Genomic DNA, 26,810 nt, shown 5'->3' with positions numbered 1-26,810 from the left:
AGATGATATGAGGAAGAAACCTTGAGAGGAACCAGGCTCAGAACAGAACCTCATCCTCATTTAGGTGAAACTGGACAGTAAATAATGTGAATATAAATAATGTTTTTTTCTACAACAGCAACCAAGAGCTCTTGAGGAACTAGTAGGTCAGTGCAGTTTCTGAGATCAGACTTAACACTAATTCCTTCCTGACCCAAGCTGACAGATGTAATGGCAGTTCAGGGACGGTGTGATTAGTTTCAAGTGGTTCTATCCACAGCAGTCCCCTGGTCACTAATGTATGTATAATATGCTAATTAATGTGAATATACAGTATGTGTGTCCTAATACATATAGGATTAATTTGGTTTGCCAGACTGAGACTTTACATGAATGACAACTGAGCTGAATCTTTGTAACATGTTTTGTGTGAGGAAAAACTGAGACACCAACTAGCCTATAAAATCTCCAGACTCAAAATATATTATATTTCTATAGTTCTGTTATTATTTGGAAGTTAAAACATATTTAGCATCCTTATCTGACAACATAATATATCCTACTTCTAGCATAAAAGCATACACTGATCAGGCATAACATTATGACCACCTAACTAATGTTTTGTTGGTCCCCCTTTTGCTGACAAAACAGCCCTGACCCGCTGAGGCATGGACTCCACTAGATCCCTGAAGGTGTGCTGTGGTATCTGGCACCAAGATGTTAGCAGCAGATCCTTTTAAATCCTGTAAGTTGCAAGGTGAGGCCTCCATGGATCGGACTTGTTCGTTCAGCACATCCCACAGTTTCTTGATTGGATAAAGATCTGGGGAATTTGGAGGACAAGTCAACACCTCAAAATTGTTGTTGTGCTCATCAAACCATTTTTGGAACAATTTGTGGCACGGCGCATTATCCTGCTTAAAGAGGCCACAGCCATCAGGGAATACCGTTTCCATGAAAGGGTGTACATGGTCTGCAACAATGCTTAGGTAGGTGGTACATGTCAAAGTAACATCCACATGGATGGCAGGACCCAAGGTTTCCCAGCAGAACATTGCCCAGAACATTGCGTTTTCCCATAGTGCATCCTGGTGCCATGTGTTCCCCAGGTAAGTGACAGACATGCACCTGGCCATCCACGTGATGTAAAAGAAAACTTGATCAGACCAGGCCACCTTCTTCCATTGATCCATGGTCCAGTTCTGATGCTCATGTGCCCATTGTTGGCATTTTTAGCTGTGCACAGAGGTCAGCATGAGCACCCTGACTGGTCTGCAGCTATGTAGCCCCATATGCAACAAACTGTGATGCACTGTGTATTCTGACACCTTTCTATCAGAACTAGCATTAACTTCTTCAAAAATGCGAGCAACAGTAGCTCATCTGTTGGATCGGATCACACGGGCCAGCTTTCACTCCCCACGTGCATCAATGAGCCTTGGCCACCCGAGACTGTTCCTTCTTTGGACCACTTTTGATAGATACTGACCACTGCAGACCGGGAACACCCCACAAGAGCTGCAGTTTTGGAGATGCTCTGATCCAGTAGTCTAGCCATCACAATTTGACAATTTGATGAGGAGATAATCAGTGTTATCATGTATATTGTATCAGCAAATTGAAAACATAAACCAAATTTGCTAGCAAACTAGTTAACATTAAGCTATAAAGCGACATGATTAATTAAATAAAAATACAACAAATAAAAACAGTGTTGTATTTCTGCTGTGAAATGGACATGTGATGGGGATGCTTCATGTTTCCGAGTCAGATGTAAGCTCCATGGGCGTCACACGGCGCCTTATGATTGGCTCGGTGTTGATGTTGGGGGATGTGTGCAGCTGTTACACACCCAGCAGCATCTCAGACGAGTTTCGCCTTTCAGCGTCGAGATATAACGGGAATATAGGGCAACGTGTACGATTTACGGTTACAGACGGTCACGGTTTTTTACCGATGGACAGTGATGTAAAAAACCTTATAAGGATGTAGAAGAAAGGAGATGCCTGAACAGTGCACACGACCTGAGAGAGACGGCAGAAATATAAGTGCACCCTGTTATTTCCTCCGGGTGCAGAAAACCCGACTGACCATCCACCCTTCTGCCCCATCCACCCCATTGTCAGTTGTTTTAAGGTAGGAATATTAAACAATAATTTTCTAAATGTTACAAACGTTATGACTTCCATATGCTGGTTTAAAAAAAAAAAATCACTGAACCGCTTAATATCTACTGCACATATTATGATCTCTCGTAGGAATCAACGTTACTTTGCCTTTCATCACAAAATTTACCTATTTACCCCAAGGGCCTTTTGGTGTATTTTGCCATATTGTTTGTTTGTATTTATTTTTGTGAAAACTGAAGTGCTATTTGTTTTAACTTAAAGTACAATGATTCAAATGACCATTTTAAATGAGCACACAAACACACAACATGTCTGTATCCAAAGAAGATGATTCTGGACTGTCCCATCTTACTCACAGTGAACTTCTCCGTGAAAGAGAAATCTCTGTAAAGGCTTTCGGCAACACCATAGTGACAGCTCTTTAGTTAATGTCTGTGAAATCACATGTTTAAAGCATTATTTTCCACAATCAGTTTATTTAAGGCAACAGTAAATAAATAAACAAAGCAACAAAAAAAAACTTTCCCCCTCTTAACACAATGGAACATTCCAAACATTTTGAACATTAAGATGTAAATATAATCAGGAAATTGCATCATTTTCTCATATTATATATTGATTTGCACAAAAAAAAACTGAGGTTAGCTGCATGAGGAGGATTAATAATGCGGTCATGCAACCGTTTTCAATTGGTCACTCAGATTCTTATACTTGCCCATCATTCTTGCTTCTTGCTCATCTTTCCAGCACATCAACTTTAAGAATTGAAGTGTGTGTGTGTAGGTGTCTGTGTGTGAAATGTTCTCTCTTGTTTATTGTTTTGCCACCTGCCACCTTTCGGGAAAACCTATATGTGTCAGCTGCAAAAAACTTGAGCAATTTTTACACAGAAACTGCAGCAACTGAGAGTCATTCACATGTCTAATCTAATGGAGAGTGCTGCAAATGCAATCACTGCTAGTACTTTCCACAGTGCCATAAACAATGTTTCTTACACCCCAATGGGCTACAACTGAGAAACAGAATAAAAATGAGCAAAATGGCATTGCATTAAAGGTCACAGTAAAAAAAGAAGTGTGACATTCCCAGGTAAAACCTTCTAGTGTTTATAATAACACACTCCAATAGTATAAGCAACATACTTTCTCTGTCAAACAGCGCTTTATGTTCTGCAGATCCCCGAAACAGAGTCCTACCCTTTATGAATGCTTGATTTGTTTGGAGTTCTCTGAGAATTAGGGCTGTAAATACAGTTCAGAGATACAAGCAGTTGATTTTGGGTCCTCACACCAATAGGCCATACTGCACACTGATGTACTGTACTCAGGTGAAACCAGTTTCTTTCTGATTGAGCACTGTGTCACCATCTAAACAAAAGGTCCTTCTGCAGTATGGCAGCACTTCAAGCCAGTGTTTAATAATATGTATAAATACAAAAAAAAGTCACCACTGCAAAGGTGCCCCTGATGGGGTGGGAGGATTACTGAAGAGGGCATTACTACCATCAGCCATGGTGCTGATATTCCATATGCTGGTGCATTGTTTATGATCACACTGACACAGTTGTAAAGTTCTTGCGAGGATAAAGTGATTGAGAGGGCTGTTGAAGAAATGCCAGAACACACCCCTGTTGTTCCTGCTGCTCCACCCACCATGCGTTTGCAGCAGCCAGTGATTCTTGTACCTGGCCAGGTTAAGGCAATTGTGAGTGTTTCAACACACAGCCTTTCTCTTTTGACCACTGCACTGCCTGCCTGGTAAAGTGAGGATGTAATGATAAAGTGGTCCACCCTGCTATGTGATGGTACTCTGAAATCCATGAAACGATTGGTGCCCATTTGAAGATGAAACTCTGATTGTTCCTCTTGACATATGGAGAGGTGGTGAAAACTTACAATACATGAAAAACAGGAAGTATCATTGTGTTTATTCTTTACTGGAAATGACATCATATATTCTAAAGCCTCTCAGATCACAAAGATAAAATGGCAGACGAGCTCTAAGCCAGCTTCAGCAAATGTAAGTAGCTTGCTATTGCTGTTGTAGCTCTCAAATGATTAGCAGCTGACAAATTTCTATGACATATAAAACCTAATATATAAAACTTAGATTTGAGTGGATCCAAGTGTGTATTGAGGCGGGGTCTTTACGAGTGATACTGAACATCAACCTAGTTAGCTAGGGAGGTGATTGAAATGCACCTAGTGTCTTTACATGTGAAACTGCTCTATTTCAGTTCACCTGGGAATGTAATATATTAACTAATTCACTTCATACTTCATACGCTTCCTAAAATCTGTGACAATCCTGCCTTTCCAGATTCTTTTGACACTGGTTTGTTCGGGTTTTTTTTTTTTAGTTTTGACATTTTTAGCAGTGACATCAGTGGGATTACCAACTTATGCTCAATCAGCTGAATTTACCACAGATGAACCTTAATCAAGGTGTACAAACCTTACATAATTTTGTGGAAACCTGAAAAAGATTTCAAGACAAACTAAAGATTGATAAGATAGGAAATAAGGAAAAATCCTGCAAGGATCTGAATATTTTCAGAATTTCCTATTGCTGAGTAATGAACACAAGTGACAACAATATACTGATGTGTTTTGCTTAGTATGAATAATTATTTTATCTCATTTCTTTCTGCCCCAGCTATGTGCTGTTCACCAAAGAGAGAACTGCAGCAAGATCCTGCAGACTGCAGTGGAAAGCACGATGCCTCAGAGCAGGGTATCTCTTTTCGCAGTTATATGAACGGTGGAATGTCCAGCCTCGTCTGCACCGTCATCACTTTCCCCGTGTACAAAACTGTGTTTCGGCAGCAGTTGCACAGCATGCTGATCCGTGAGGCTGTGGTGCAGCTATATAAGGAAGGGCTGCTGAAACTTTATCGAGGAGTAGTGCCACCCTTGCTGATGAAGACTCTTCAGGGAACCATCCTCTTTGGCCTCCAGAACACCCTCCTGCAGCAGTTATCCCCCTGGGCTGAATCATATGTTCCCCGAGCGACGCATCCTGCCCTGGCTGGGCTTGGGACAGGGGTAGTAGAGAGTTTGTTTTTTACCCCCTTTGAACGTGTACAGAGTATTCTACAAAACAGTAGCAACGACCGCAGCCTTCCTACTATTAGCAAAATTGTGGGTCGGATGAGGTCAGAAACTTTAGTGAATGGGTGGTACAGAGCGTTTTTACCCACTCTTACTCGCAACGCATTAGGAAGCAGTCTTTACTTTGGCCTGAAAGATCCATTGTCCAGAGTGTTACGCGAGCAAGATTGTCCCCCCATTGCATCATCTTTTGTGTCAGGGATGATCAGCTCTATGATGATTAGCATGCCCTTGTATCCACTATCAGTATTGGTGGCCAACATGCAGGCCCAGGTCGGGGGAGACAACCTGGGGGTGAGGGCTAGCTGGAATCAGCTGTGGCAGAAACGACAGCGAAGTCTGGTATTGCTGTACCGTGGAGGATCGCTGGTCATCTTGCGCTCCTGCATCTCCTGGGGCATCACCACTGCCATTTACGACCAGCTAACAAAACACTCAGACTGAGAGACACTATTGGCACTACTCTTCTGGAAGGTGGTTATATTGAATCTGTGAAAACATGTATTCAACCAGTACATCCATCTCAGGCAACTTTTTCTCATGTTTCTATTCAATGTGTCATCACTAACAATTTTGCTCTTAAATCAGTAAAATTGTTAGCATAGAATTTTCAAATACAAAAAAAATGTGTTAACTAGCATGCATACTGATGGCACAAGGGCATTCAGATAATTCACTTTTTTTGTTTTGTTTTTATTAATTTACTTTTACTCTATAATCTGGGTAACACTTGAGTTGCACCTTCAAAGTGATCTTGCCAGTCAATAACCACAATCATTTAAAATGGCTAAGAAAAAACTTTTCTTCATCACATGATCCTTGGGAAATTTGGATGATGCAACTTCCTGTTTAACATGTAACTTATAATGGATTATATGGTGTTAAATGGATTCACACATTATGCATTACATTATTTTAATGATGTGTGGTTAAGTGGGACAGGCAATAGTGCTGTTTTCTAAAACTCTGTAAAGAGATTTTTAATTAATGTTTGAATTAATTTATCCGAAACATTCACATAGCTGTTGTAAATAACACTACTGGTTTTTAAAATGTTTTTAATGTTTTCAACTTTGGTTTACATAGATATTTGGAAATTATTTTTATCAGTCGGACCTAATGTATTTATCCTATCACTGACGATATCTTGAGTAACTTGAGTGAGTTAACAAAGTCTTGTTAACTGTATTGTTTAGCCACCAAATTTCAGCCTTAACATGCTCACGTGTTATTGATCTTACAAGGTGAAGTAAATGGATAAAATGGTGCCTAAAAACGCAATCAGTCTTTTTGTGTACAGTATTTCATGTGGATTACATAATTCAATAATCACCTGTAGGTATTAATCTCAGGGTAACAAGGTATTGTCATATCAAGTCAAGAAGCTTTTATTGTCATTTCAACCATATATAGCTGACTCAGTAAACAGTGAAATGAAACATTTCTCCAGGACCCTTTTGGACCTTCAGGACTATTATCGTTGTCTTATTCGCTTTGCACTGCATCAGCTATGTATGGTTGAAATGACAAAAGCTTGACTTAAATTGACATTAAACTTTACTTAGTTGTAGCAGATACTCACATGCCATTAATGGATTTGTGAATGTAAACTCGTATATAAAATCAGAATAAACTATTATCTGCCTTGGCTTTGCACAGAAGTGGATCACCATTCTTTTTGAACGAATGAGGACCCACCTAATGCTCAGCTGACTGGATTTCAGTTGCTCACTTCTAAATCTTGCTCAAATAAAATATAAAAATGTATTTTTGTGGTGCAGCTTCATCTCACCTACATGAGATGACCTGTTACTATTGAGTATTTCACATATACATTGAGGAATATGAGAATATTTGCCTCACGCTTCCAGGGTTGGGGGTCCCACCTCCATCCCATGTGTATGGAATTTGCATGTTTTGCCAGTGCTTCAGGGTTTCATCACTCCTGAGTCACTTGGGATAAGCTCCAGGATCCCCACAACCCCGTGTAGAATAAGCAGTACAGAAAATGGATACACTTAGTGACATCCGGTATTTCTGGCTTAATTTGGTGCCCTCCTGTGGTATTTGTGGGCCATCTAAAACACCTGTCTGAAATTCTTAGTGACTGATTTTGTTTATTTATTTTCTACTATGTACCTCTTTTTTTATTTGTTTAAAAAAACATATACACCAATCAGGCATAAGATACTGAGCACTGAGAGGTGAAGTGAATAACACTGATTATCTCCTCATCATGCCACCTGTTAGTGGGTGGGATATATTAGGCAGCAAGTGAACATTTTGTCCTCAAAGTTGATGTGTTAGAAGCAGGGAAAATGGCAAGCATAAGGATTTGAGTGAGTTTGACAAGGGCCAAATTGTGATGGCTAGATGACTGGACCAGAGCATCTCCAAAACTGCAGCTCTTGTGGGGTGTTCCCGGTCTGCAGTGGTCAGTATCTATCAAAAGTGGTCCAAAGAAGGAACAGTGGTGAACCGGTGACAGGGTCATGGGCGGCCAAGGCTCATTGATGCACTTGGGGAGCGAAAGCTGGCCCGTGTGATCCGGTCCAACAGATGAGCCACTGTTGCTGAAATTGCTGAAGAAGTTAATGCTGGTTCTGATAGAAAGGTGTCAGAATACGCAGTGCATGACGGGTCAGTATTTTGGTAGGAAAAGGGGCACTAATATAATATTAGGCAGGTGGTCACAATGTTATGCCTGATCGGTTGTATCATATATACATACGTGTGTGTGGTGCAATTGCTTCAGTTGTTATACTGTATTTAATTTTTTTTCTCCTTTAAAAGTTTCAGACTTTGCAGCACTAACTGTGTAACAGCAAGGTTCAACCAAGTGCTTATAATAAACATTAAGCCGACAGGCTGTGAAATAAATGATCCAGCGTGGGATAATTGTTTTTCCGCTTCGTCGCTGGTGAAATTATTCACCTGTCTATCCACTGCAGCGCGCTCTCTAACCACAAGAGTGCGCTGTTGAGTCACATCTCTCTCCTCCAACAGAACTGGAATGATCATCAATAACAGTGCTACAGTGTCCAGCACATCGTTATAGACTATAATATAATGTATATTATTTAGACTAAAATAATCTATTTGCAAGACATTGCATGCACTACATGACACACGCACTGTTTGCTTGATGATGGAGAGTAAGGGTCTGTTTTAGGATGCAGTCTCTCCTGCTGTCATTTCTCAAGAACTATGGCTGTATCCCAAACTGCTTCCTACTCCCTATTCAAACGCACTGCAAGCTGGGCCCTATGTAGTGCTCTATTTATCCAGAATGTAGCTATTTAGCACTCGACCTTCAGGTTAAAGAGATGACCAGAGAGTGAAAGGAGGAGGGGGGAGGTTCGTTTGACCAATCAGAGTGAGGGATTCGCAGAGCGCTCGCGCAGAGCAGGGCGTGATTTCGTACTTAAACCGCTAGTCTTCCGCGGATTACACAAGCACTCACACACACTCGCACACACACACAGCTTCAAAGGCGTACTTCCGGCGTGAAGACAGGTTCAGGTAAACAGAGGTATTATTTTTGATGCATAATTTATATCTAGAATATGATTTGATTTGTTCAGTTTCTAATGATTAATCTGCAACCCTCAATTAAGGCCAGTGACGCAGGGTGTAATTGATTAGAGCTGCCATTAGACTTACAAGATTAGATTAGATATATATTTTTTTTAATTCCTCAGTTTAATTAGGGGTGGAAATAATGTACATCAAACTGTTTGTGGGCTAAAAGTTAAGCCTTACCGTTTTTCGGTGCCACCTAGTGGGCTAGGAGCCAAGATTGTCCTGCATTCACCTCCGTTCGTACCATCAGCCATCCGTATCACTCCTTCAGCAAGCTGCATTTAATATATAAATAGTGTGTTAATACGCGGTTAATAAACGTTATATGTAGTGGATAAAAGGAGTACATTCATGTCATCGACGCATTCACGCGCGGTTCGTTTGTTCATTGCGCAATAGCAGGGCGTAAACTGTGCACTAACACAGATATACCGTGTTCATAAAATCAGGGGATGATGAACTGAAATAGCATGTTGTAGCGGTGCAGATGAAGTGGCACAATGCCAATGAAATATGATACAATTTTGGTGTTGCTGTCGTTGCAATAATTATACTAGATCCAAATGTCAGGTGAGCCTGTTTAGTTCTCTTTTAAGTATCAGTTTTAGTTGTATTCAGAGAAAGTGATGGACATTAGTCATATGGGTGTCACACTATTTCACTCAGGTGAATTTGCAGTTAGAGATATGTAATGTGATTGGACAGTTAACTTAAAACCAGTTGAATGCACTTGTTGGGTGGAGTACAGGTTTTTGTTTTTTTTTAAAGCAGATCAACAAGGTCTACATGCTGTGAAAGCCTGTTTAATTATAGTGCAAGGTGACAAATGGCCTTCTTATTATGTTTACCTTAGGCTTCCTTGTCAGTGAAAAACACACTCAACTCATTGTGTGTGTGTGTGTGTGTGTGTGTGTGCATGTTTCCACACCCACATCTTGTGCAAGGGCACCTGCAGATAAGGAACTCTGTCAGTAACACTGTTGTACTTTCCTAAAGAGTGTAGTTAGAAAGACTGGATTTGCATCAAGCTGATATGCAGCAGATCTGCACAGTGGGCTTTTTGTAATGCGCAACGCCGTGTGGGCCGAGCTGTCACATGAGCATTGAAGAAACAAGGCACATTCTGAAATTCCCAAGACGTAGTATTCATCAGGGCTTTTGCACTCTGCAATTTGATAAAAGAGTTCAAGTCTTTATTCAAGCATTTTTAACCCTAGACTACGATAGGACAGCTTGCAGTAACCGTGATCGCACTCTTTAAACACAGCTCTTTTTTTTGTCTCCAAATATGCTAAAACCTCTCAAAATGATGTCAGTAGATTACAAATCCCTTTAGCAATGTCTTAGTTCTGTTTGTGGGAACCTCTTGTGAAAATTCTTCTCCTTCGTTTTTTTTTTTTTTTGTAAGTTCTCTATTCTCAAAAGTCTGTTGTGTTTTTTTTTTACACAGGCTTCTCTTCCACTGATAAGAGAAAGTTCATTTCATGGGTGGGGTTTGACGACGTGTCCAGACAGTAGAATAGAAGCATTAGTTAAGGGTGTGTACTAACAGGGATAAGGTATGACCTGGTCTACGGGTCTGCTTAGAAGCTATAACAAGAAGTAAAAAAGTAATAAAAAAAAAGAAATCACTTGCACTTTGGTTTAAGAGTTTTTTAATACTTTGTTTAACAACAATAACTGTAAGTAAGAAATTAGCTCATTAATGTTAAATTAACAGCAGACATCGTTCAAAAAACGAACAGCTAATTTCAGAATTTATTAGACTAAAATAGCTTCTTCAAAGCAGTCTTGTCTCTCATTAGGTCAAAGTTCCTCAACAGTCATACCAGTGGCTTGAATTTTACTTCACAGTTTCTCCGGTTTAATTTAAAAGATTCAAATGAATTCATCTCTCTCCAACAGAACATCCAAAATGAGTGACAACCCAGTCAAGCAGGAGGTGCAGAACTTCGACAAGAAGTGTCTAAAAAAGACCAGCACCGACGAGAAAAACGTTCTGCCAACAAAGGAGGGTAAGCTGGAAGGATTCATTTAGCTCTCACACGCCCCCCGTGTTCCAGACGCCTGAATTGCTCACATTCGTTTTTTGTGATAATTGACATTAGGAAACAAACAACAGATTGTAAGAGCAGATATGTGTTGTATATTGCACTCGGACAGAATAAGAGGAAACGGTGGAAATGGATGTTTGTCCTTGCTTCACCTGTAGCCTGATCTACTGCCAAGTAAAGGATCCAAAATATAGAAAGGCATGTCCTTTTATTGTGTGATCGCAGAACATCCCTCCAATCACCAAGCCAGCAGAAAATACCTCCAAACATTTAGAGAAAGATTCAGTCCAGCTCTTTATACTCGTTCTGTTGCATGGTACATTATTATAATTTATGCTGTAATAATTATTTCATTATTAATATAAAATACTGAATAATCTGCCTAGTATTTACTTTATACATATTTAGTTATTAACTTACTAATACTTACACTGGGACTTTCCCAGCCAGAGGAAATATTATAACATGGACTAAATAATAATAATAAATAATAAATAATATCAGACTGTTGTTTATTCAGCTGAGCTCTTTGAGTAGGTTTATGCTGTGGACCTCCAGAAGAACAGGAAGAAAAGGCAACTTTATCATAGCTGTAGGCCTTTTGTACACCACAAACCACACAGCTATCGATTTCCTCATTCAGAGCTGGTGCAGGTTAATGTACAAATATGTTTATAGCATCTGGTTAAACACAACACCGGAAAAACCAGGACTGGCCTGGGATATTTGTGTATATTTTATACACAACTAAATGAGGCGACAAGAATACCAGAGTTTGTCTTTAGTTAGCGTCCTGAGGAATTTATCTCGGAATGTTCTGATAAGGACAATGAAGCAAAGAATGTACGTAGTACAGACAAAAAAAAAAAACGGAACAGATAAGATGAACATTCTTTGGTGTTTTGGAGGTAATCCCAAGTTAGCTCTGATTTAATTTGTCTAGCAATTATTATAATGTAAGCAACTGTAATTAGTGACTAGTAATACTGTCAGTCTATCCTGAGCAAGCCAGCAGTGATACAAGTGCCAAAATACAGTGTTTACATTTGCTCCATGGAACAAAGCCAAAAAATAGTGAATAAAAAGTGAGCTGTTAGGACTCGAGTAGATGCTAATACTCTAAACACCTACAGACACCAGTCAAAATATAAGGATATAAGGATATTTCCGGATTTCTAAATACTGCATAATTTGCAATAATAGTAGTAAAACATGATAGTAATAATAATAGAGTAATAAATATAACCTCAAGGTAATCAATAAAGCATTACATTATAAATGTCTTGAATAAAGGTTTTGATGATGGTAACTGTCATACATTTCCTTTAACAGATTTTTTCACTTCGATATCTGCTTTTTATAACATTCGTTGCATCACCGTCATTCTTACATGCACTTCCCTTTTTCTTTAACAGACATTGAACAAGAAAAGAAGGCTGCCGAGGCTGGAAAATGAAGCCGTCTGCCATGATGCTTCTTGTATCTCTTTATCTAACACCCCCACCCTTTTCCTGTCTCCATTTTAAGACATTTTACTCAATCACCCTCTTCACCTCCTGCACTCCGAAACCATGTTAAAATCATATCATAGTGCCACAGACGGAGACATTCAACTAAAGGGGCAGATGACTGGTAAAAAAAAAATCCTGTATAATTGCACCTATGCATATTTTTAAACTTTGTTTCCTTTATCTTGCATTCTGAGAGTGGACTATGGTGGCATTGGAGCAGCTGACACAAACACAAGCGTGTATGTCTTACCATCACTCAGTAACTCTGTCATCTATGCCCATTTCTCTGTACCTGGTAACATTCATTATGAGTTATCCAGTAAATGACATGTAAAACTATTTTTGTTTAAAAAAAAAAATAAATAAATAAATGATGTTTAAAACATACATTGCAGCTTTGTTCCTTCATTGCAGTGTATGTGATTGTGTTTATAATAAGCTTTACTTTTCTATGAACTGTGATCAACAATATCATATGTTTATTGAGCTTCAGTGCTGTTTAAAGGTAGAGTCATGGTAGTGGTGGATTCAGAGGGAATTCTGGGCATGGGGCAGGAATACACCATTGATGCACCCTCGCCAGTACATTACAGGGCACATAGTAACACAATCATCCACACCTAGTGGAAACTTAGCATAGCCAATAAACCTACTGGCTACTCCAGTCTTTCACCCTGTGCAACATATGCCATATGCTACATACATAAGCCTCAGTGAACATTAATGCACTCAAAACAGTCATGGTGTGGTATTTTAGTTATGCTATTTAGACATTGTTACGTAAAGAAACAACATCCTAACCCAGTAATTACTAATTATACTCTTCCACATTTACTACTAACTGAAGATTATAGTGCAAACATGCTGGACATGTTAGACTGACTAGAGTCTACAGAGAACACTGTTGCTATAGTTGTTTGACTAATAATTTGCTTATGATTAGGTTTCATGGAGCTATAGTGCTTTGTACAGTTGAAACACAAACTAACTGATATGCTTATTATACTTGCGTGTCTACTCAGCCACAGCATCTCACCTGATCACGACACGATCATGTCACACAACTGGTTGTACTTCTAATTTCCGCTTTGCTTTAATGAGCATTAGTACTTCAGTCACATTTGTATAGCACTCATGTCTAGCATCTGTTGTGAGTTGCATCATTATATGTTTTGTATCCATACAGTGTCTGGAGTGTGTTGGTTTTATGCAGTCTTTGTTCACATACTTGCCTCCATTCTCTCAATCCATCAATGAGAATTATTAATACTTAAAACTAAGTATAAGCTACTACACCTCCAATACAAAATTGTTCGTTAGTTTGCTTAAGATGATACAGCCACAGGGTCACGAAGCCTATGTGCAAATTAAAAAGAGCCGTCCAGCCTCTCCTTAATTTCTAGACTTGTGGATATAAACACTAAAGAAATGATTTGATAAAAACTGCTGCTTTCTACTGGTGCATATGGACGTGTAAAAAACACTTCAGAAATGCTTTCACTGAGGACTGTAATCGATATTGCTTTCTATTTATTATTCTTCAACTGATCACTGATTACCATTACTCCCAAAGACTGATCACTGATCACCATTGTTCTTAACAACCAGCCACTGATCACTGATCACTGATCGCTGATCACTGATACCTACTCACTAATCACTATTGTACCCAGTGACCAACCACTGATCACTATTATTCTCAACAACATATCACTAATCACCCTTGTTCCATTGTATATGTACACCAATCAGCCATAACATTGTGACCAGCTGCCTAATATAGTGTTGGTCCCCCTTTTGCTGCCAAAACAGCCCTGACCCCTCCAGGCATGGACTCTACTAGATCCCTGTAGGTGTGCTGTGGAATCTGGCACCAAGATGTTAGCAGAAGATCCTTTAATTCCTCTAAATTGCGAGGTGGGGCCTCCATAAATTGGACTTGTTTGTCCAGCACATCCCACAATTTCTCTATTGGATTGAGATCTGGGGAATTTGGAGGCCAAGTCAACACCTCAAACTCATTGTTGTGCTCATCAAACCATTCCTGAACCATTTTTGCTTTTTGGTACAGCGCAATATCTTGCTGAAAGAGGCCACAGAGTGTACATGGTCTGCATCAATGCTTAGGTAGGTGGTACGTGTCAAAGTAATATCCACATGGATGGCAGGACCCAATATTTCCCAGCAGAACATTGCCCAAAGCATGTCACTGCGTCCACCGGCTTGCCTTCTTCCCCTAGTGCATTCTGGTGCTATGTGTTCCCCAGGTAAGCGACGCACACGCACCCAGCCATCCACATGATTTAAAAGAAAACGTGATTCATCAGACCAGGCCACCTTCTTCTATTGCTCCATGGTCCAGTTCTGATGCTCACGTTCCCATTGTTGGTACTTGCACAGGGGTGAGCATGGGCACCCTGACTGGTCTGCAGCTATGCAGTCCCCATACTCAACAAACTATGTAAGCACTTGGTTGAACAATTGACCTTGCTGTTACACAGTTAGTGCTGCAAAGCCTGAAACTTTTAAGGAGAAAAAAATTAAATACAGTATAACAACTGAAGCAACACTTCACACACACACACGTATGTATATATGATACAACCGACCAAGCATAACGTTATGACCACCTGTCTAATATTGTTTTGGTGCCCCTTTTCCTACCAAAATAGTCCTGACCCGTGCACGTGCATTGTGTATTCTGACACCTTTCTCTCAGAACCAGCATTAACTTCTTCCATGACCTTGTCACCAGTTCACCACTATTACTTCCTTGGACCACTTTTGATAGATACTGACCACTGCAGACCAGGAACACCCCACAAGAGCTGCAGTTTTGGAGAAGCTCTGATCCAGTCTTCTAGCCATCACAATTTGGCCCTTGTCAAACTCGCTCAAATCCTTACACTTTCCTGCTTCTAACACATCAACATTGAGGACAAAATGTTCACTTGCTGTCTAATACTAACACTAGCAGGTGCCATGATGAGGAGATAATCAGCGTTATTCACTTCACCTGTCACTGCTCATAATGTTATGCCTGATTGGTGTACAGTAGTGTTTCATAAATATGTAAACAGTTGGTTTTACTCTGTGTAATAAATATGCAAAAAGTTGGTTTGACTATATTTTGTAATAAATGAATAGTCTGTGGTGTCATAATCATATACACTATATTGCCAAAAGTATTCGCTCACCCATCCAAATAATCAGAATCAGGTGTTCCAATCACTTCCATGGCCACAGGTGTATAAAATCAAGCACCTAGGCATGCAGACTGTTTTTACAAACATTTGTGAAAGAATGGGTCGCTCTCAGGAGCTCAGTGAATTCCAGCGTGGAGCTGTGATAGGATGCCACCTGTGCAACAAATCCAGTCGTGAAATTTCCTCGCTCCTAAATATTCCACAGTCAACTGTCAGCTGTATTATAAGAACGTGGACGTGTTTGGGAACGACAGCAACTCAGCCACGAAGTGGTAGGCCACGTAAACCGACAGAGCGAAACTGACAGAGCGCAAACTGACAAATCTATACCAGACCTTTGAAACATTTTTAATACAGCCCTGGATTTTTTTTTTTTTTTGCTGTTATAGATTTTCTTATTGACTACTTGACTTGTAGGTCAACAGTACTTCCTTTAATGTTATAATGTTGAGAGTTTTAATGTTTAAACTTTAATCTATTTAAAGAATTACAATGAATCTGCATTAAATTAATCTATATGACTCTATTCCTTAATCATCTACACTTTCACGCATGTTTTACAACTGCAAGTACATTCACCATATTCCTAGAGCGATCATAGGACATTGGCACTGGCATCTCATCACTAAACTGGATTTATTTGACCAATACAACAATATTAAGTTTTATAATGTTACTGCTATAAATCCTGCATGTCCTTTCCATCAGCTCTGCTACAGAGCATATCTGTGAAAAATGCTTCAGCCCTATAATTTTTTTGTTTGTCATTATATAATCATACTGTTAAGACTGATAAGAGTCTAGCCCACACCTTCTTTTCATATAGTCGTTATCAATAGAAGTCATTTCGTGCAAAAGGTGTGGTTAGAGTAAACCTGTGCACCGAAGCAGTGGAGTCCCAGCACACAAGGAGGTGAGAAACAGGTTTCTAGAGACCAGGTGAAGACTAGAAGCAAAATACTCTTTGAATAGTAAATCCTTATTGGAAAATTCTGCATAATTCATGCACCATTAATTCATACTCAGTAATACTACTACTACTAGTACTACTACTACTACTACTACTACTACTACTACTACTAATAATAATAATAATAATAATAATAATAATAATAATAATAATAATAATAATCTGCATTTATAAATCAAATTTCACCTACAGTAATGTAATTTACACAAAATAGCAATTTACAATCAATTGTTACAATAAGATAAATTAACAGAATTAACAAATTGGTTTGAAAACCTATAGTAAAAGCTTAAAGAAGATGTAAACAGGTTATCTTACTTTTAAAGAGATAATAGATATGCTATTGTTTTAAAATACATGTAACGTTTCATGATAAAGACTTAATTCACAAATTAAAACTTGAGTAAAATGTGGGAGTGTTATTTATTGTACAAACAAACCTCTAGAATATAACCTAATATAATATAATATAATATAATATAATATAATATAATATAATATAATATAATATAATATAATATAATATAATATAATATAATATAATATAATATAATACAATATTTAAAAGTTTTTATAAAAGTTTTTATATTTATTTTATGGAATTATTTCCATTAACAACAAGGTATTGTGGGCACATTTGGCCCATTATTATATATTACACTTGCTGGCTAATATGCTTCATTAAACTGTAAATGATTTGCATGGGTTGTATTTACCAGCCTCCTAAATCCTTTTTCTTTTTTGCAGTGTGATATATCCTAGTTCTAGATGTGGATAAGCAAATATGCTACAGAACCTATGCTGAAGAGACCTGGCCCCTATAGATCACCTATCTATATGAAAGAAGTATTTTATCTGCAAAGCTGAAGGTAAATCTCACCTAGGACATTTTTTTTTGCAACCTCTTCTCAGCATGTCTCAACAAGAACGACTTGACATTCCTACCAATACGGATCCTTATGTGCATGTTCAAATAACCTCGAGTTGCTTAGCAAAAGTCTTATATCAAACCAAATGTGTCAATTTGATCAGAACATTTGGCCTAGCCTGGAGGGAGTTGGTGAGGAGAATTCCGTAGGGAGATCAGCAATTGCTAACACAAATATATCTGTGGGTGATAAAGAATGCAGTCAGAGCATTGCACCAACTAAGAATGTCTTCCAGCACTTGACTTGCTTGAGCATGACAGCAGGGCATGTTTTTGCACGTAGGCTGCCTTCAGAGCTGCAAGTGAGGACAACACAAACCGTCAGTGACTGCTCGTATTATTCCTTATACATCAGAAAATATTTCTGAACTGTAGTTAAAAGTAAAAAGTCTAATGTGTCTAATGTTTTTTAGCATAAGCGTTCAGCACTGAGCTCATACACATTTTCAATCATGGTCTTTTTTTTTTTTGCTTCATGTTCAGTGACAGACATCATTGTGGCTCAAACAACACTCTGCATACAATTCATAAAATTCCATTCACTTCTCTTGTGAGCTCATTTGAAGCTGTGCCTCTGCAGAAAGACAGATGAAGAAGCCTGCAGTGTGGACAAGACCCAAATGTCTCTTTACAAAAGCCACAGGCCCTTTACACAACACGCAGTGCAATACAATGTCTACAGACATGGAGACAGATATAAAAAAATTAAATATCTATCATCCAATATTGTATATAGTATGATGAGCTAGAATACTAGCTATTATGGCAACTACAGTATTCTCAAACTATAACACGTTTGTGTGGGAAAAAGAAGCAAGCTTTTTTAATGGATGAATTTATATGTCGCTTTTATAAGTTGAGGTTCTGCTGAAGTTTGGGCCACACCCAGGCCTGAACATATTGTAACATCTGACTGTGTCTGGAGAGTGGATACCTCTTTTGCATTTTGTCTTCTAATCTTGTGGTTTAGGTGTGTGTAAATCATGTGGTCATGAAAAGGATCTAGTTTCTTGCTGAAACAGCATCAGAGCAGCTCCATGCAAATACTTAGACTAAGACTACTTCCAAATCCATTAAGACCTGACTGTACGAAACAACTCCATATTCTTGTGCAAAGATCCACAGGGTTTTGTTTTTACACAGAAATGGATTTGTACGCTATTCTTGAAAGTCCATGAATCATTATAACCAGTTTTGCCAGAGTTATGGTTTTCCCGTGGAATGAAGTTTCATTTGACTTACTTCTGTGGGTTGTTTTTTTTCCCTTCTTGTGCTGCAGGTTGGAGATTGGGAATTTCTGTGTTTGACAAGGAATATTGTATTGCATTGTATTGCATTGCATTGCATTGTATTCTATTGCATTTCATTGTATTGTATTGTATTGTATTGCATTGTATTGGATTAGACAGTATGAAAGTGCTTGTTGTGCTTGGTGAATTTATTTTCATATTTTTATAAGACCATATCCACAGTTGGTGTCAAACCTTCCAATGTGACCTGATTATTTAAATAAGGAAATGTTAATCTACATTGTGTACAAAAAGACAGCTTTATAAATACTGAAAGTTACGATATTAATAACAGAATAAGATAAAACAATGTTAATACCTAACAATTACCTTAATTAAAGGGCAAATAATGTAACTTCAAGGCTGTTAATGTCCACACTTCATTATTTCCTAGAGTATTTACTGCTTCCCAACATATGTACTGTATCATGTTTCTTTGCAAATATTAAAATATACAGTGGGGTCTAAACACCTGAGACCACACTGAAAATCTGGGGTTTATTTTCATTTACAGTAGGAAATAAACAGAAAGATTTGAGAATGTTGAAATGTTTTAAACAAACAAACAAACAAAAGTAAATGTCTTAAATACGTAATATTCAATGAGTTAGTAATTAGCGCATTTGTCTAGCATCTCTGGTGGTCTGATTCTTGCCTCTGCACTGTTTATGCTGAGCTTCCGTGTTCTCCCTGTGCTTCTGGGGTTTCCTCTTGGTACTTCAATTTCCTAACCAAGACTTTCATTGTAGCCTGATTGGCATCTCTAAATTGTCTTTAATGTGTGTGTGTGTGTGTGTGTGTGATTGACTGTCCAGTCCCTGTGTAGGATAAGCGCTACAGAAAATGGACAGATTTATTTTTAAAGAATCTACACTAGGTCCCTATTTGAATGTTAGCAAATGTGTGAACATGTTAACTGCTTTGTACAAAAGCTAAGACTTTCCTCATGCCTAATCTCTTCTATTGAAGCAAATATTCAGACAACACTCTTGAAGGATATTATCTGAAATGGATCATAAGGTTTTGCACAAACTTGTGTCATGACCGTGTCATTAAAGAAACACTAAAATTCATATAAAGATCCACAATAACACCATTTGTAATGAAAATTGTAAATTAAAGGATTTTTACCAGTGCTCTCAGATTTTTGGATTATTTGGCAATGGTACTCATGACTCATTTGTACTTCAGTAGAAGGACTGGTCTGGGAGTTAGATTCAGTTTTGAGCTGATTTGTTGGGTACTGAGCTCATGAAGACTGCCTGCACCTCCAGGGTTGGGGGATCAATTCACACCTCTGCTCTGTGTGAGTGGATTTTGCATGATCTCCCCAGGCTTCAGGAGTTTCCTCCAGGTGTCCTCCCCCAGGCCAAAGACATGCACTATAGGCTGACTGGCTCCCTGTGACCCTGAGTAGGATAAGTGGTACAGAAAATGAATGGATGCATGGATTGAAGGATGAATGGGTGGATGGATAGATGGGTGATTACATGACAACTGTAACATTATACATGCAGGGGCCTCCGTGGACCAGATTTGTTTATCCAGCACAACCCACAGATGCTCGGTTGGATTGAGATCTGGGGAATTTAACTGTAAACACTTTTCTTCAAATTGCTCCTGAACAATTTTTGAACTGCCGTATGGTGCATTATCTTGCGAAAAAAGAGGTGACTGTCAATAGGAAATACTGTACTTGGTGTACTTGGTCTGCAACAGTGAATTGGTAGGATATAAATGTCAAAGTATCATTCATATGAAGGCCAGGACCCAATGTTTTTTCCAACAGAACATTGCCCAGCATCACACTTTTTACCACTGTCTTGCTTTCTTCCTATAGTGCAATTTGGTGCCATTTGGAGGTACTTCCAGCAGTGGACAGGATTCAGCATGGGCACACTGACCGGTCTGCAGCATGCTGTGATGTTCTGACACCGTTCTACCTTAGCCAACATTAACTGTTTCATCCATTACCCTGTCACCAGCTATCCTTCTGTGGAAAATTTTTGGTAGCTATTAACCACTACATACTGGGAACACCCTTCAAGACCTGATGTTTGGCGTTGCTCTGACCCAGTCGTCTAGCCATCACAATCTGGCCCTTGTCAAAGACACTAAAATTTGATTACCACTTAATTTTTAGGGCATTCAATTTATTAATTTGGCTGTCATAAAGGTTTCATAAGGACATTATATCATTATAGTGCTTCATAACAATAATGATGCAAATGAAATACCAGTTTATCAGTTGAAGATCACTTTATTTTATGCTAATGCAAAAAACAGTAGTTTATCCAAAAGAAAAATAAAAAAAATGGAATATTTATACAAGATTTTTCAGTGCTTCCTAAATGTGCCACTAGTAAATTAAGATAAGCTGATTGAAAGTTCTCTCTTCTCTCTTTAAATTAAAGACAAAGCGGTGTACAAAACCACACTCATCTCATTGCTTTAGCCAGAAGCCTAAGTAAGCATAAATTCTGTACTATTCCTTTATGATTGGGTTGTAAATGCTGAGTGCAGGCATTCTAGGCGTCACAGGCATTACCATGTGGTTTTATTCAAATATGATCACAAGAAGTACCTTGTACAAAACAATGTGCACTAAATTTATATGTATCACAGTTTAAACAGGAAGTGTTTGGCATATTTATTTTCCTCTGAATATGCCACTATTCAACTGTGGTTTGTTGTGTCTTTATTCCCTAATTTTGAATAAATTAGTTTGGTATGCATTTTCTGGCATATTAAAAGTTTTCATAAGGAAACATTTGCAGAGCAAGTTCAGAGTGGGAGGCTTTTAACGTGCTACAACCTGCCCATGAAGAAAATAAAACCCAGATTTTACGTGAGCCATATAAAGTATCATAGGCTCATTGCACAATGCTAAGAGAGTATAATTTACGGTTTTCTTTGAATGTAATGATTAGAATTTTCTTCAAGGTAACTTTAGGAATCAGTACCTTTCCATAATCATAATTCCTGGTGTCGTAGTCGTGCAGCAGGCATAATCAAGACAATCATAAACATCCTGTTTATTAGACTTGCTTTCTCTTTCTCCTTGGAAGACCCTTTGACCTTGTTTGGCTGTGCTGCTGTTCATTAGAAACTTTCTCCTACACAACCAACTAACTGTAGTGCTTGGCCAAAGTACACTAAAGTTGTTGTAGCATTCTTTGGCTCACATAACCACACTGAATGCTTGCCAACTTCCTGTTGCTTATCTGGGGACACTGGTGAAATGTTATTAACGTTAAGATCGAGCCTAAGGAGTCTAAGGAAAAAGCCAAACTGGTCTGAATTGCTCGCAAAAAGAATGAAATTTTAAGCATGAACATGGATGAGCATGAAGGTGTGTAGTGTGGTCAATATGTACGAAGGTGGAACTTGTCATAAATTATTATTATAGGTTTTTTTTTAGGATGTCGGGTTTAAACTCATACGCTGACAGTCTAGAGAAGCTGGCAAGGTTTCTAGAACATGGTGGAGAAACTTGCATGCACAGACATGAGAAAGCTAAACACATTCGCATGCAACCCTTGACATTCCAAGACAATAGGCTCATGGACGATAAGTGGAGCTGTAAGTCTTTACAGGTTTACAGGCGTGCTGTGATGCATCATTTTTCGGTATTATTTTTTGATAAAAGTGGAATAGAGTAAATATTTACGGGAAGTTACACTCTTTATCAAAATGTCTTCTAAAATTTTCCAAACTTTATGTTTAGATTATATATATTTTTTCAAAGAGCCTTTAAGAACGACTTAAGAAAAGAAGAGTGTATTGAAATATCATTCTCATGGCTGGATCAGGAAACTGTCGCAAGATTGTGATGGACTTCAGCAGGAAACACAGTAAACCCCACACTTTTGCCAGACTGGGAGCAACAAACAAATGTTGGTTTTGTAAAAATAGTTACAGATTTTAGTTACAGGTTACAGGTTACAGGTTACAATAGTTACAGGTTTTGTAAAAATAGTTACATTTTGCTATAAGGTGTTAATCTCCTCGATATACCCTTTATAAAGGGATACCCTTTATAGTCACTAAACAATTATTACACTAGGCTTTTCTAATAGTCTCTAATAGTTTCAGTATTTTTTGGTGTCTACTTCAGATTATACTTCCCTGTTTCTCACAGTAAACACTGCCACTAATGAAAGTAATGGCTTGATGTAATGTGATTCCATGCTTCCAACACAAACATCCCACCCATCCTCAGACTTTTGTTTATAAGGGTTTTTTTTTTTTTTTTGCATTCTAACTGAAACTGAACTATTTACTGCCATCTCCTGGTTACATTCAGACATTTCCCATAAAGCTCATGTACCCAGGATGCTTCTTGCATTTTGGCATATTGAACATCTATAAATCTATGTCACTGTCTATGCCAAAGAAATCCCCACTCCATTTTTCCCTTCAGGAACTACCAAGCCGTGTTGGTTGATCAGCCTCAGCATCATTCTCTGACAATCTTTTCTTGCCCATGCAGGTTCTCCTAAAGACCAATAAGATTTTTTCAAGGAGGTTCACCCTAGCTGGGCTTGCTAGATTTTCCAATAGGTCCTTACACCCATGTTCAGTCATATCTCACTCCACTGCTGAATTGCTACCAGTCTCCATTTTGTTGCCTACGGAATCAAAAATAGCCAAATGTCAGTGTTAAAAATCTTACATTGCACTGTCCATCCATCCAGCCACAACAGCTGCAGGGCTTCACCTGCTCCTCTGACTAATCCCACACACTCCCACTGAGCCTCAAATGGTCTTATTTTCTAACCAACATGGTCCTGTTTCCCAAAATATACATTTTGGTCGTTTAACCACTTTGACCCTGACCACCATGTTCAGAAGTGCACAGGATGACAAGACATACATTCCGGCATTCCGCATCATTCAAAATGCCTCATTTTAATGACTGTAACTTTTATTTGTCTCATAAACATCAATTCTGACCAGAGAAGAATAAAAACCACACTGCAGCTTCAGACAGCACTGAAGACCCATCTCTTCAATATGAATTTAAATAAACACTAATTATACACTACTTATTTATTGATGTACCTGTACTAAATCCTATTGTTTCTGTCACTACTGTCACTGAACTGCACCAGGAATACTATTTGTTTTTCAACAAATGGAAAACCAAGCATTGCTGTACATCACCCATGGTAAGAGCGTTTACTACATGCTGGAAATGGACACTTAATGTAAATAAAATTTTATTAATGGGGGGGCATGATGGTGCAGGGTGATTTATTCTGAGCAAAAGTTACTGTCTGTATGGAGATGCATGTTGCATGCTTTTGGGGGAAAAACTTCATCTTTTTCTCAAATTTCATGTTAGTTTCCTCCGGGTTCTGTGGTTTCCACTTACCAGGGATGCAAGGGCTTTCCCAGGTATCTGTATGATGAATGCTCCATATAATCTAAGTTTAATAATAAATGCATTGATATAATTATTGATATGATATGAAAGGGGGGGTTCATGGTGGTTATCACTTTTGCCTCACACCTCAGGGTTGGAGGCCTCCATCCTTTGTTTGCCAAGTCTGCATGTTCTCTGCGGGCTTCAGAGGTTTCCTCTGTGTACTTCCCCAGTCCAAAGACATGTGTTGTAGGCTGATGGCATCTATAAATGATCTGTAGAGTGTGAATGGGTGTGTGAGTGTGTGTAACTGTCCAGTGTCCCACCCTGTCCATTGTGTCCTCTGAGTTGTCATATCAAGTCAAGAAGATTTTGTTGTCATTTCAACCATATAAAGCTGGTGCAGTACACAGTGAAATGAAACAAGGTTCCTCCATGACCATAGTGCTACATGAAACTAAAGTACATTAACATAGTTCTACAAGTGTGTAAACTGCATTTTGCAAACAGCGCAAGACATTGCATGACAGAAGAAAGTGCAAGACAGGCAATATAGTACAATTCAGTAGTGTACACAGAGAAGCGGAAAACAGTACACACTTCTGTAGTTGAGTAAAGCGCCACAGTTAACATAAAGGATAGTTAGTTGCAGATTGTAGTAACATTAAACAAATAGTAAAAAAAAAAATGCAGTGGGAGTGCAGAGATGTACAGTTAAATTTGAGTGAGTGTGTGTTACACAGCTTGGTTGTGAGGGCCTGAATGCCTCCGTAGCTTTTTCCAGGTAGCAGGAGGGTGAAGAGTGTGTGTGAGAGGTGCTTGGGGTCTCCACAATGCTCTTGGCTTTTCAGATGCACTGCGAGGTGAAATGTGTGGTTAATGTCTGTAATGGAGGGAGCAGAGATGCTGGTGATCTTCTAAGCTGTCCTCACTATCTTCTGCAGCTTCTGGTGATGGAACTGGTGCTGAGGTTTTCCGCCAGCAGAAAACCAAAGAATTTTTTACAGCAGAGAATGGAAGCTCTGTGCTCTCCTGTTGTCAATAACCATCTATTTTGTTTGAAAGAGATTGTTGGGTCCACGGTCATGTCATCTCTGAACTTGATGATGTGGTTTGAGCTATACATTGCTAAACAGTCAGCAGAGTAAACAGTAGTGGACTGAGCACATAGTCCTGAGGGGCCACAGTGCTCGCTATCTCTGTGTTTAAGAGTGTGGTGCTCAGTGTGGTGGAGTATTGAGGTTTCCAAGTTAAAAGGTCCAGGATTCAGTTGCAGAGGGAGGTGTTCAGGCCCAGTAGGTTCAGCTTTTCAATCAGATGGCAAGGAATGATTGTTGAATGCTGAACTAAAGTCTATGAACAGCATTTGGATGTATGCGTCTTTTTTGTCCAGGTGGGTAAGGGCTGGAGTGGAGGGTGGTGGCAATGGCATCATCTGTGGAGGTTTTGGGACAATACACAAACTGCATGGGGTCCAGTGAGGGTGGCAGCAAGGTCTTGATATGCCTCATGATGAGCTTCTAGAAGCACTTCATGAAGATGAGTGTGAGTGCGATGTTACGATATACATTGAGGCAGGACACTAGAGAGCCGGGGATATTGTCTGGTCCAGCAGCCTTCCGTGGTTTTTACAAGAGTAGAGTTTTCCACAGCCATGGTAAAACAAAGCTCCTGGTCATTTGGAGGATGGGTGATCTTCCTCGCCACCACCACCACAGCTACATTACTTCTACACCACAAGCCTCAAAGTATACAAGTACTTTAGCACATCTGGAAGGGAGGCATCGCTGTCACAGGCAGGTGAAGTTGTCCTGTAGCTATGCATGGGCTAGTCAGTGTAAATAGTCCTGAAGAGTAGAGATGTCTCCTGCTAGTCAGGATTTTTACCTGTTTTGTTAATGTATGGCGGAATGCCAGAATGTATGTCTTGTCATCCTGTGCACTTCTGTTGTATGTCTAGTTTCTAAAGAATTGCACCTTAAGTATAGTTTAGCTTTAGCTCTATGTTTAGCTCTATGTCTGTCTGCGTCACCTGTACTTTGTTTTTGTTCTGTTTAGCACCTCTGGTCTAGGAGAAATGTTGTTTCATTTCACTGTGTACTGCATAAGCTATATATGGTTGAAGTGACAGTAAAGCTTATTTGACTTTGACTTTAACTTGGAATTAACATACAAGATGTGGTCTGAGTCGCCGAGATAGGGTGGAGCTTCGCGTAGTATGGCAGGGATGTTTGTGTGAAGAATATCTAGCAAGTTCGCCACTTTTTTTGCAAAGTCCACATGCTGATAGGATTTAGGGATTTGGATGGTCGAAATCACCGGTTTCAATAAACTGACAGTAGTCTGTCAGGGTTAGCATTCTTTAGATCACTAATAGCCCTGTAGAGATCCCAAAGTGCCTCCTTAGACTCTCTGAGTTAGAGACAGTGGATGCATGGATGGATGGATGGGTGGCTGGGTGGATGGATGGATGGATGGATGCATGCATGGATGATGCGAATAAAGTTTCCTGTTTGGATATAGTTACTGAACCTTTAGGTATCTTCAGTGTAGTTTTCTGATGCAGAAGTTGATTTCTGTTACACTTACATTATAACTGCTATAAACAGTAAATTAGTAAATTAAAATTTGTAGTGGTAGGCAAATTTCTGTGCTATGAGTGGAATACAATTAACAGTTTTCTA

At 39.0% G+C, this 26,810-nt stretch overlaps 2 protein-coding genes across 4 annotated transcripts; both read left to right on the top strand.

The window, feature by feature from the left end:
* Window positions 1-1,795: 1,795 nt before the first annotated feature.
* On the top strand, window positions 1,796-8,106 carry LOC131357580 (solute carrier family 25 member 53-like). 2 transcript variants are annotated; one of them, XM_058396639.1, is made up of 2 exons: window positions 1,796-2,115; window positions 4,764-8,106. In XM_058396639.1, exon 2 carries the CDS (start codon window positions 4,766-4,768, stop codon window positions 5,660-5,662), a length of 897 nt encoding a protein of 298 aa, XP_058252622.1. In that variant the 5' UTR covers window positions 1,796-2,115; window positions 4,764-4,765; the 3' UTR covers window positions 5,663-8,106. The 2 variants fall into 2 exon arrangements, with proteins under 2 accessions (XP_058252622.1, XP_058252623.1); XM_058396640.1 differs by lacking the exon at window positions 1,796-2,115 and adding an exon at window positions 2,220-4,127.
* A 480-nt stretch (window positions 8,107-8,586) lies between these two features.
* Window positions 8,587-12,752, top strand: tmsb1 (thymosin beta 1). Of its 2 annotated transcripts, none has more exons than XM_058396642.1 (3): window positions 8,587-8,740; window positions 10,706-10,815; window positions 12,270-12,752. In XM_058396642.1, exons 2-3 carry the CDS (start codon window positions 10,716-10,718, stop codon window positions 12,308-12,310), a joined length of 141 nt encoding a protein of 46 aa, XP_058252625.1. In that variant the 5' UTR covers window positions 8,587-8,740; window positions 10,706-10,715; the 3' UTR covers window positions 12,311-12,752. The 2 variants fall into 2 exon arrangements, with proteins under 2 accessions (XP_058252625.1, XP_058252624.1); XM_058396641.1 differs by having other exon boundaries at window positions 8,602-8,750.
* The last annotated feature ends 14,058 nt before the right edge of the window (window positions 12,753-26,810 follow it).

Source organism: Hemibagrus wyckioides, linkage group LG08, assembly GCF_019097595.1.
Source record: "Hemibagrus wyckioides isolate EC202008001 linkage group LG08, SWU_Hwy_1.0, whole genome shotgun sequence".
Classification (NCBI taxonomy): domain Eukaryota; kingdom Metazoa; phylum Chordata; class Actinopteri; order Siluriformes; family Bagridae; genus Hemibagrus; species Hemibagrus wyckioides.
The sequence above is the reverse complement of the archived record's forward strand: the minus strand, read 5'-3'. Positions and strand labels throughout refer to the sequence as shown.

Coding starts and splice junctions, on each gene's coding strand:
- LOC131357580 (XM_058396639.1), top strand. CDS start 4,766: ATGTGCTGTTCACCAAAGAGAGAACTGCAGCAAGATCCTGCAGACTGC.
- tmsb1 (XM_058396642.1), top strand. CDS start 10,716: ATGAGTGACAACCCAGTCAAGCAGGAGGTGCAGAACTTCGACAAGAAG. Junction 10,816..12,269: donor CGTTCTGCCAACAAAGGAGG/GTAAGCTGGAAG, acceptor TTTCTTTAACAG/ACATTGAACAAGAAAAGAAG.